General features: G+C 44.0%; 1 protein-coding gene across 2 annotated transcripts in view; it reads left to right on the plus strand.

The window, feature by feature from the left end:
• The first annotated feature begins 2,679 nt into the window (after positions 1-2,679).
• The window catches only part of SLC9A6 (solute carrier family 9 member A6), a 59,532-nt gene continuing 50,626 nt past the window's right edge, over positions 2,680-11,585 (plus strand). For both annotated transcript variants that reach the window (XM_089324166.1, XM_089324167.1), the window contains exon 1: positions 2,680-3,029. In XM_089324166.1, coding sequence (XP_089180292.1) covers positions 2,705-3,029 — 325 coding nt within the window. In that variant the 5' untranslated portion in view covers positions 2,680-2,704. The remainder of the gene's footprint in view (positions 3,030-11,585) is intronic.

Raw genomic sequence — 11,585 nt, forward strand, 5'->3', positions numbered from 1 at the left:
TCTGCTTTTCAAATAAATAAAGAAATCTTTTTAAAAATGGGGAGTGAGCAAAGTGCCAACTCCTTCAGGCCATATGATACTGGGTGTGAATTGCACGTCTGTGTGTGTGGGAGTGAGGTTGGGATGAAATGAACAGCCTCCACATGAAACAGCTTCAGAAGATGTGAATCCTGGGAGACATTCAGGTTCCAGTAAAAGAAGGAGGTGGAGGGGCCATCAATTCCGGCAGCTGAGACTTGGGTGGTTTGCTTACAAAAGAGGGCATTCCAGGGGACATGTGCTCAAGAAGGGCATGGGTGAGAGGAGAAACAGGGAGGTGGGAGTCAGAAGTGTCCACAGAGAAGTACATTCTAGAAGGAGCTGAAAGCTTGCAGGATTGGCTGCCTGGTAGAGTGATTGCCATCTCAACATTCTTCCTGGAACTTTGATATAAAGAGATGGTTACCAGCGCAGACTAAGTTGCTGGGGCCACATTCTTGGCTTAAAGGTGCTCCTTTAACTGTGGTCAGAGAAGCAATCTAACAGTTTTGTTTCAAGTTCCATAGGCTGTGGGAGTGGAAAGTAGTTCTGTGTTGCTGAAACAGCCTTGGAATGAGTGATTACACTGCAAGAAAGGATTAAACTCATTAGGTAGGTCTTTTGGGGTGACCACAATATTCCGGGGAGAAGGGGACAGCAGGAAACCGGCAAAGGATGCTTAACTGGGTTTCTTGCCTTTAGAATGCCTACCCCTGTGTGAACAGGAAAAGTGTGGTTAGGCTAGGGTCAGGGTGTAGAGGGCAGGCATCCATGGATATTCTTGGAAAGACATGGATCCAGGTAGTAATAGGAGAGAATGAGCACACAGTGACAGTCCGTGGTCTAGGGCAGTTACTCACATGACAGGGACAGGACTGGGAGTTAAACACCATTTTAGAGCTTTTTTTTTTTTTTAATCCTACCACTGTTACAGAGTCTAAAGAGCTGGTTAGTTGGGAGGGGTATGAATCCATACTGCAGCAGCTTGAAGTGGCCTGGGCATTCTTGTTGTAAAAGGGAGCTTATATGACTATGAGATGAAAACATTTGAGAATCTTGAGTTCTAATCAGAATGACAGAAATGGGATTAGTAGTAGTACCTCTGATAGTACAAAGATTGAGAAAGTATATATAGAGAGAGAGAGAGAAAGAGAGAGAGAGAGAAAGTATATATATATATTTTAAGGGTGAAAGAAATTATATATTTAAGATTTATTTATTTATTATTTGAAAGGCAGAATTACAGAGAGGCAGAGAGGGAGAGGTCTTTCATCCGCTGGTTCACTCCTCAAATGGCTGTAATGGCCAGAGCTGAGCTGCTCCGTAGTCAGGAGCCAGGAGGTTCTTCTGGGTCTCCCACGCGAGTGCAGGGGCCCAAGGACTTGGACCATCCTCTACTGCTTCTCCAGGCCATAGCAGAGAGCTGGAATGGAAGTGGAGCAGCCAGGACCCGAACTGGCACCCATATGGGATGCTGGCACTGCAGGGAGCAGCTTAACCCACTATGCCACAGTGCAAGCCCCAGAAAGAATATGTGTGTGTGTGTGTATATATATATATATATATATACATATATATATATATAAAGTGTGAAAGAGCTATTTCAAAACATTTTTAGTTTTAGTAGGTGTCTGGGCAAGATACGATCAGTATCCAACAGGTAGAGACCTGCTGGGAGAGTGGCAGGCTAGGAGTTGACATTTGTAACTCATTCATGGAGAAATAAAGTCTAGAGAAAGCAAAGAGAGCCCACGCATACAAGGAGTGATTTTTAAAAGCATGGAAAAAAGAGGAATCCACTGTTCTCAAAGACAAAGCTAGAGTAAGGAGGTGAGAACTGTGAAAATTCTCATTGAGAAACAGATTGAGAACAAGAAAATATTCCTTGAGAAAGAGAGGGGTTAAGTGTGAAGTCTCCGCTGGGAACTTCTAAAGAGGAGTAGAAAGAATTTAGAGGGAAGTGAGAAACCCACCACACCACCAAAGACTGCTTCTTTGGGAGAGAGGGTGGAGTGTTTCTGAACTTCGGTAAACCTGGGCACAAAGCGATCGAATTTTTTTGCGAGGTTAATGAATTTATCTGTGTAGGTTCCTAGCTTGAGAGATTATTTATATCAACTTTTTGCATGTAAAGAAAACCGAATACACACACAGACACACACACTTTGAGTCAATTATTTTATGAGCTACCGTGTTGTTTTTTTTTCCAAGGAGAACAGAACAAGCAGAATACGATTTAAACTCCAGAGATGGAGATTGAAGCCATTCCCAAGGGGACAACTTCTTAACCTGTTAAGTGACACTGGGGGACAATATTCAGATGGGTTATAAAAGATCGATTCCCTCGAGAGCTCTAAGACTACGGTCAAAGTAGAACTCAGCCTGCCTCTGCTTGGTTACACTGAACCAATGTTTCCTTGGCCGAAAGGAGTGGGCTACAATTTGACAGCCTTCCAATTGCCGGCAGCACCGAGCGTGCTCGTCCGCAGGCAGAAGGGCAAAGGAATTGGAAACAGGGAGCTGGGGTGCCGCGGCGCCTTTAAGGGCGGCGGCCGCGGTAGCGGCGGTGGCGGCGCGCGCTCCGACGGCTTTCCCTCGGGCCCCGCCCCTTTCCCGTGAGCCCTCGGGGAGTGGTCCGACCGCGGGCGGTTGCCGGTGAGGAGTGGGGCGGGGGGCGGGGGGAGAGATGGCTGGACGCGGCTGGCGGCGGGCGCCCCTCCGTCGCGGCGTTGGCGGCGGTCTCAGGACTCGCCGGCTCATGCGGCCCCTCTGGTTGCTCCTCGCAGTGGGCGTCTTTGGCTGGGCCGGGGCTTCAGACGGCTCTGGCCGAGCGGCGAGAGCCATGGACGAGGAGATAGTGTCCGAGAAACAAGCTGAAGAGAGCCACCGGCAGGACAGCGCCAACCTACTCATCTTCATCCTGCTGCTCACCCTCACCATTCTCACAATCTGGCTCTTCAAGCACCGCCGGGCCCGCTTCCTGCACGAAACTGGCCTGGCTATGATTTATGGCAAGTGCCTTAACTCCTGTCCTTTCCCCCACCGTCCCCCCCACCCCGCCCCCCGACTGCCTCGCTTGTCTCCTCTCCTGGCCCTGCTCGGCCTGTATTCACCTTCCCTTATAATTCCTTCCATTTTCTGCCTCGACATCCCGCCCTCCCATCCATTTCTCTACCTCACTCCCTTTTTTCTGCTACGCCCCCCGTTTCTCTGCCTCACCCCCTTTCCTCTTAAGCCTCATTCACCATTTTCTCTGCCTCTCCACACCTTTTTCTCCTCCGACCCCACCCCCTTTCTCCTTAGCACCCTCCCCCCCTTTTCTCTGGCTACCGAGCTGGGGATACTGGCTGAGGATGGGAAGGGAGTGGGTGCGGTGTCTCTGGTTGGGCTGGGGGCTGGGGGAGGGGAAGGCATCGTTGGCATCTATTTCTCCCGGGTGGCAGTTTGTGGAAGGTTCAGGGAAGCTGCGGCGGTGTCTCTGCTGCCCAGGATCTGGCCTGGCCTTCTGTTGGAGCCAGAGTCGACCTTTCCTCATCACTTAGCTCTTGCTACGCCCTGTCCTTTCGAGGTTACAAACGAAAACCTTTCCGTTGTGGAGCCCAAGTGACAATCTGAGCGTGAAATAGGCTCTAGAAGGCTTAGGGCTTTATTTATAATGTCCTGGTTTCTCGTACTATGCCTGTAATATCTGTCACAGGGAGAATGGTTGACCCTTCCAATTCAGGCGTACAGAAGTGAGGGTGGGGAAGAGTTAAGGTTCTTCCAGCAGAGTGGTGTACTACATGATGATCAGGACAGTTCACCGAAGCAGCAATTACAAACACTACATACATGCAGTGTGGGTGACTTGTTGTTGACATGAGGTTATTGACCGATTGCCAAATAAATGGCTTTGGTTCTTATGTCTCAGTGTGCCTTCTTTTTGAGGTACGTATTTATTTTTGTTTTTTTTTGGCAACAAGGGGAGATGAGAAGAGGAAATCAAACGATTGGCTTGGAGGCGTTTTGAGTGCTGCTAGGGCGTCAAGGGAAAAAGAAGCTATATACTGCTGACCATTTGAATCTGGCTGTGAGGCTGCAACTGAAGAGATGACAGCAGACAATCCTGTCTGTGCAGTCCCAGGTGTTAAGATTATCTTTATTCAGAACAGTCTTAAACTGATGAGTGTGTTGAGATTTGGCCCTCAGATCTGCAGATAGGTACAGGAAGCTTGGCACAAAAGACATTGCTCCATGCAACACCCTCCCCTCCAACACTTTTCCAGTAAATCCAGACTTCTAGAGTATTCATCCCAAGGATAACACAGAAAGGTGGTTGTGTACCTCAGGAAAATGCACATACTTGGCCTTATTTCTTTGATTTCATTACTTTAATAGAATTCTAAGCCTGTATGTGAAATATTTGCTCACTGGGATTCTTTGTTTTTAAATATGTTAGGTGGTTTTTGTATTTCAGTTATTTTGCATTTCATTTGCAGGGCCCCTAATGGCAAACAGATAAGCATTTCTCTATATAACAGTATGTGATTTATTTGCTATCCTTAACAATTAGCCTAATGCACCAAAACTATAAAGAGGTATAAGACCCTTGCCTTCAATGAACTTGAAGAAATGTGTGTGTGTGTTTGTGTGTATACACATACAGAAAATAATGGCTTCTTATATTTAGATGAGTGTCAAGTGAGTATTTCAGTGTTAAACAAGGAACTGATCACTGATACCTCTTTCCAAATAGAGATATGACATGGTAGTTAAAGGTACGAAGCTTTAGACCACAAGTTGGTAATTTTTTTTTTGTAAACAGCTAGATAGTAAAGATTGTTGACTCTTCAGGTCACATAGATCTCTGTGTCTCTGTTGCATTTTCTTTTAACCTTTAGCATAATGAAATCCATTCTTAGCTCTTGGGCCATACAAAAACAGACCAAGGGGTATAGTTTGCAGAACCTTGCTTTAAATCAAGCTTGAATTCCTGTCCCACTGTGATTTTAAGTAATGTCCTTCCCCCTTTTAACCTCATCTGTATTCGTATATTGGGGATAATGATAGTAGGATTATGGTGAGAAAGCAATGTTTTTAGCCTAGTGCTTAATTCCAAAGTTCAATAAATGCTAGCTGTGTTGTTAATATTATTGCTATTGCTTTGTCTTGGTTTAATCTCAGGACAGTTCTTTTAATTGTTCAGTTTTATAAAGTAAAAGGCAAACGTGTTTTTAAAGACATTCATGTATTTGAAAGGCAGAGTGACAGAGACGGAGAGATAGAGGTCTTGGTTCACTCGCTCATTCCCCCAAATGCCTGCAGCAGCCAGGGCTAGCTAGGCTGAAGCCAGGAACTCCATGCAGTCTCCCACATGGGTGGCTGGAAACCAAGCCCTTGGGCTATCATCCTTTGCCTCCCAGGTGCATTAGTAGGAAGCTGGATTGGAAGCACAGAGTAGCTGGACTCTAACCAAACACTGATATGGGATGCTGTTGTCCCAAGCAGTTACTTAACTCCTTGTACAACACCTGCCCCAAGATAGTGTTATTTTAAAATATCAGATAGGTACTTTGAATTGCTCTGAAAATATTTGCTCTTGGGTAGCTGATACTGTTAACCTCATCTAAGTCTTGGGCTAAAGTGGAAAAGTAGGCTTACTGATTGTATTTCTGGAAGTTTCTAAGTTGATAAAAGTGATAGAGTGCCTTAGTATTAATATTTTCTGAAGGCAAAGCAAAAGTATCCAATATGGAATATATATAGTACAAGAGTGTTAATCTGAGAGTCAAATCTGGGATTAAGTTGACATTATTTAGCCTTCCCATTTTCTCTGTCTGGGCAATGTGGGTTAAACAGCCCCTTAAGTAACTCCCAAATGCAGTTCTAGGAGACTAAATAGGATTGGGCCGAAGTATTTTAAATACTAAAGAAGTTGAAGCTTTCTAACCCTAATTACTCTCATTTACCTTTTCTAATGACTCTTGCACCATCATAGCTATTGTGTTACTACATTTCTTAGATTTATTTATTTATTTGAAATGCAGAGTTACAGAGAGAGAGGGAGAGACAGAGAGATCTTCCATCTGCTGGTTTACTCCCCAAATTACTGCAACAACCAGGGCTGGTAGAAGCTAGGAGCCAGAGACTTCTTCCGGGTCCCCCACGTGGGTGCAGGGGCCCAAGGACTTGGGCTATTTTCCGCTGCTTTCCCAAAGCACATCAACAGGGAGCTGGATCATTAGTGGAGCAGCCAGGACACAAACTGGCGCCCATAGGGGATGCCAGCATCACAAAAAGTGGCTTTACTCGCTGTGCCACAACGCCAGCCCCCACTATATTATTTTAAGATCTTTATTTTTCAGCTTGGCTTCTAGGTGTAAAGGGAATGCCTCCACCTCCAGCATTCAGCCCACAGGTGATCTTATTCCTGTGGTGTAGGCTTAGCTACTTAAATCCAAGGAAAATGCTATTTGAAACAAGCCTTTGCTTTATCATTTTGAGAAACAAGGGTAGGGGAAAAAAAAAACAGTTTAAATTGCCAGTGTGGTCAGTTTCTAGATTGTAATGTGGACTAATTGCTCTGGTTGCAAACACACAATCTCAAGGCGCCCACGTATTTTGTTCCTTGGTCTAGCTTTCTTAAGAAGCTTAAAAGTGAGTCACTGTTAGTAAAAATTGTCGAGGTAGTTAATTAAGCCTGAAAAGTGATCACTCACTGCAGTGTGATTACAGATAGTATAAAAGACGGAATATTTTTTTTGCCTTACACTTAAGGCATTCAAGGTCCTAGGCTTAACTCATGTGATTCATCAATAAACATTTATTTTGTGTAAGATCTGATGGAAAATACAGGTGTGAGCCATAGTCTTTGCTCACAAAGCATATATAATCTAGTGACTAGTGACTTAATATGTATTGAGCATTGTAATCTGTTAGACAAGGTGTTAGGCACACAGCCAATATCATTTCACTTAAACCTCTAAACAACCTTGGGAAGACAGGGACTATTATCTTTCTCATTTTACATATGAGGAAATTGAGGCTCACAGAGAATAAGTGACCTGCCTAAAGTCACTTATAAGTATTGAGCCAGGATTCAAACACAGTCATTCTGGCTCAAAAGGCCTGTTTTTTTTTTTTTTTTTTTTTTTTTTTTTTTTAGCCCCTTCAAGTACATTGCTTCCTGTTGAAGAGATAAAGCTTAACTATAAAGACAAAGTGAATTAATATTATCATCACTGCATATGAGGAAGCTGAAGTTCAGTGAGAGGTTAACTGCCCTAAGAGCACAAACTTGAACTTGGTGTAGGCAGAATTCATGCGTTTGTCTAACAACTTGTGCTTTTTCCCTCTGATACTGCGCTACACTCAACCTTGTAGTATCACATATATGAGGTAATAGTTATATCTTTGGGGGCGGGATTTAAAGGTGGCTTGGAAGGCTGTGAGAGAGTGGTGACCTAAGCCATGGTGGTTCTCCAGAGAACCACTGGAGAATGGTGAGGTGACAGTAAGGAGGTGATTAGAAATTTGTAGAGGTTTAGGAATTGGAAGATTTAAATTACAATTCTGGCTTTGTCACTTGATGAAAAATAGTGTGAGGCAAGTCCGTTATCCCCATTTTACAGATGAGGATGCAGGGACTGTGACAAGGATAAATATGTCAAGAGGTGATAAGGATCGAATAATCTATACAAACCAATCAGGATGGTAATTGGCTATGGTCCTGGTGAAGGGGTTCCTTTGGAAAGGAGGTTTCTCTTTCCTGAGAGGGAGGCTGAAGATAAAAGTTTGTATTGACATAGGCTTGGAGTGGACGTAGCTAATGTCAGTGGCTCTTCGCATCTCATAGAAGTAGGAAGTGGGACTGGGGACCTGAGAAGGAGAATAAAGGTTGGAAGAGCCACTGTTGAGAATGCGCTAAGATACAAAGAGATGCATAATTGCATGTAAAACTATCAGAGGTCAGCAAAAGCCTTGAGTTTCTTGGCTGTCTTAAGTTATGTTACCCACCCCCCCCCCCCGTTTTTTTAAGCAGAGTTACAGAGAGAGATATCTTCCATCTGCTAGTATACTCCCCAATGTTACTGCTTATTACTCCTGCAACTGCCAGAGCTGGGCCAGGCCAAAACCAGGAGCCAGGAGCTTCTTCCAGGTCTCCCACATGGGTGCAGGGGCCCAAGGACTAGGGCCACCTTCAACTGCTTTCCCAGACATATTAGCAGCGAACTGGATCGGAAGTGGAGCAGCCAGGACTCAAACCAGCAGCCGTATGGGATGCAGGCACCGCAGGTGGCAGCTTTATTTGCTGTGCCACAACACCTGCCCCTACATTAGGTTTTAACACAAAATCTATGGCACCTTTTTTCTTAGCAAGTAGTAAATATGTTTATACACACTCTTTTAATCTGTAGAATTCTTTTTTTTTTTTTTTTTTTTTTTTTTTACCAGTTTTGGCCATACTTGATTCGGCAGTGATTTCTTTTGACTGTCAGAGGTGTCAGGTGCTCTGGGCTTGAAGAATGGGCTAGAATCCATAAGAATACCAATTTCTCCTAACAGAGTCTTGCAATGGTGGGGCCTTGGGTGATTCTGAGTTTCATTCACTGGGAGGGTTTCCAGTACAAGTGGGTCAGGAATGTGTAGGAGGAGTAGGGCTTCTCTGTTTGAGTGAAAGATATCTCTTTGTGGTTGTGTTTCTTGTTGCCTGTTAGTGGTAATTTTAAATTTTATAATGTCAGTATTTTTTGTGCCTCTGTCTAGAAGTTTCTGCCTTATCTTAACAAAGACTTTTAACACACACTTTTTTGTGTGTGCTTTCTCTGTACTGAGAATCACTTTAACTCCATGATTAGAATTTGACCTTTTTTTTAAATGTATTTTTTAACTATCTTCTGAACAGCAGCTTTTTTCTTTCTTTTTGATTTATTTGTTTAATTGAAAGGCAGAGTTGGAGCAGGGGGAAGGGAGGTAGGGAGGAAGGGAGAGAGAGAGAGGTCTTCCATCCATTAGTTCATTCCCCAAATGGCCACAAAGGCTGGAGCTGGGCCTCTCTGAAGCCAGGAGCCTGGAGCTTCTTCTGGGTCTTCCACATGGGTGTAGGGGCTCAAGGACTTGGGGCGTCTTCCGCTGCTTTCCCAGACCATAGCAGAGAGCTGGATTGGAAGTGGAACAGTCAGGACTCGAAATGGTGCCCATATGGGATGCTAGCACTGTAGGCAGTGGCATTGCCCTCTATGCCACAGCACCATCCCCAGAATTTGACCTTTAAGGAACCCATATTAACTTGATCTGTCAACTTTTTTCAAACAAATTTAAATTTTTCACATGCCTATGGCCATCATAAAAGGATCTTGATTTTTTTTCCCCAGCCTCAGTAATTATCGCCCATACTGTTCTGTCTGCCAAAGGGTATGTTTCAAAGCTGACCAAGTGCTGATCCTCCTCAGGGCACCTGGTGATATTTTAGCATACGGTTGAGCATGCAGTAGAACCAGTGGATACGGTTCCTTGCACAGTTGTGCTTGGAGACATGAGAAGAATTTATGGCCGGGCACTGTGGCACAGAGATGCCAGAATCCCATATGAGCTCTGGTTTGGATCCTGGTTGATCAGCTTCCTAGCCAGCTCCCTGCTAACATGCCTAGGAAAGCAGTGCAAGATGGCCCAAGTGTTTGGGACCCTGCTACCCATGTGGGATACCTGGATAGAGTTCCACACTCTTGACTTTGGCCTGGCCCAGCCCTGGCTTTTGTGGCCATTTGGGGAGTGAACCAATAGATTGAAGCTCTTTCTCTCACTGTCTCTCCCTCGCTCTCTGTAACTCTGACTTTCAAATAAATAATCCTTCGAAAAATATGCTGCTGATGTTAGTATCTGTTGTAGCTTATCTGTGATATTTACATGCAAATATAAGGGGACAACTTCTGAGCTTCTTTAAAAAAAAAGATTATTTATTTGAAACAAATAAATAAACAAGGGTGAGAGAGAGATCAATCTTCTATCCACTGGCTAACTACCCAAATGACCACTACAGCCAAGTCTGGACCAGACCTGAAGCCAGGAGCTAAGAACTCCATCTGGGTCTCCCACATGAGTGGTGGAGTCCAAGTACTTGGGCCATCATCTGCTGGCTTCTTAGTTGCATTAGCAGTAGTAGCAGGAGCTGGATCAGAGGCAGAACAGTGGAGACTTGAACTGGTTCTCAGATATGGGATGACTGTGTTGCAAGTGGTGGCTTAACCTACTGCACCACAGTGTAGGCCCCATACTAAGCCGTATATGTGACTATGAGTTAACTAAAAGAACCCCTCATCCCTTCCTGCTCCCTCTTCCACTCCTGGCCAACTACTGCTCTTATACCCTGTGGTCTGGCTTCTATCCTTACTACTCCAATAAAACTGCCATTATCAAGGTCACTCATCACCTCCTTGTTTCCAAACCTGATGGATACTTCTAATATGTGCTTCACTTGACTTTGCTACAGTGTTTGATAGTTTTCATCATTTGCTCTTCATCAAAAGAAAATTTTCCCTTTATTCCTGAATTCTTTGCCACCAACTGGCTTCTCTTTTCTTCCTACTCCAGCAGCTTTCCCTTCTTGGTCTCCATTAGTCCCTCCCCCTCTAGCAGCCCCTTAATGTTGGCTATTAATGAATAAAATCCCAGGTCTGTATCTATAGTCGTCTTTCCATTTTCTTTGCTCCACAGGGGATCTCATCTGCACCTGACTTGCACTGTCTTATTACTGTAAAGTATATATCTCCAAAAGTATATATCTCTTCCAGCTTCAGATGTCACATACTCCAACTGTGCATGCATCACAGATACATTGAACTGAGCATGTCCAAAACTCAACTGAGCCTTTCCGCCTGTGAATCTGTTACTCTGCCTGTATCCCTTACTTCAATAAATGGTCCTGCTGTCCACCTAGGTGTTCAGGCCAACTTCTCCACTTGATTACCAAGTTGATTAAGACTCTGTCTTTGATCTCCCTAACCCCTATTCTATTCTGTGTCGTCAAATATTTCTGAAATTTAGTATCTTCTAAAAGTCCTTTTCTGTATTCTCTTTATGTCACTTTTGTTGTAGATTAAATCCTAAACTCTTATTTCTTGAACTCCTGTGCTGGCCATCTAGCTGGCCTCTTAGACTGTCTCTAGTCTAGACTACTTTTTTGAAAATAGAAATCTGATGTAAAGCTGCTGCTTAGAACACTTTAATGATTCCCTTTTGCTTTTGGGATAAAGTTAAAACTCCCTTCCACAACATGTAAAGTCTTTTTATGATTCAGCTCTTGCCTATCTTCCTAACATCAACTTTTGCGGTTTAGAAGCCTGCCATACTAAACTACTTTTGACTCCCTGGATGGGCTGTGTGCTCTCCTGCTTCGTTAACTGGATATGTGCTGCTATTCCCCTAACTGAAATAGAACCTTTCTTCTCTTTTGCTTACCTGTTCAGTTGACACCTCTGGAAAAATTCCCCTTTGGCCTCACTACCTCAGGCTTGGTTAGGTATTTCTTCTCTGTTTTTCTAATGCCTTCTATACAAATATGCTGTAATATGATTTTTTATGTGGTCTAT

This window comes from Oryctolagus cuniculus, chromosome X, assembly GCF_051225735.1.
Source record: "Oryctolagus cuniculus isolate XC-2025 breed Fujian yellow rabbit chromosome X, ASM5122573v1, whole genome shotgun sequence".
Classification (NCBI taxonomy): Eukaryota; Metazoa; Chordata; class Mammalia; order Lagomorpha; family Leporidae; genus Oryctolagus; species Oryctolagus cuniculus.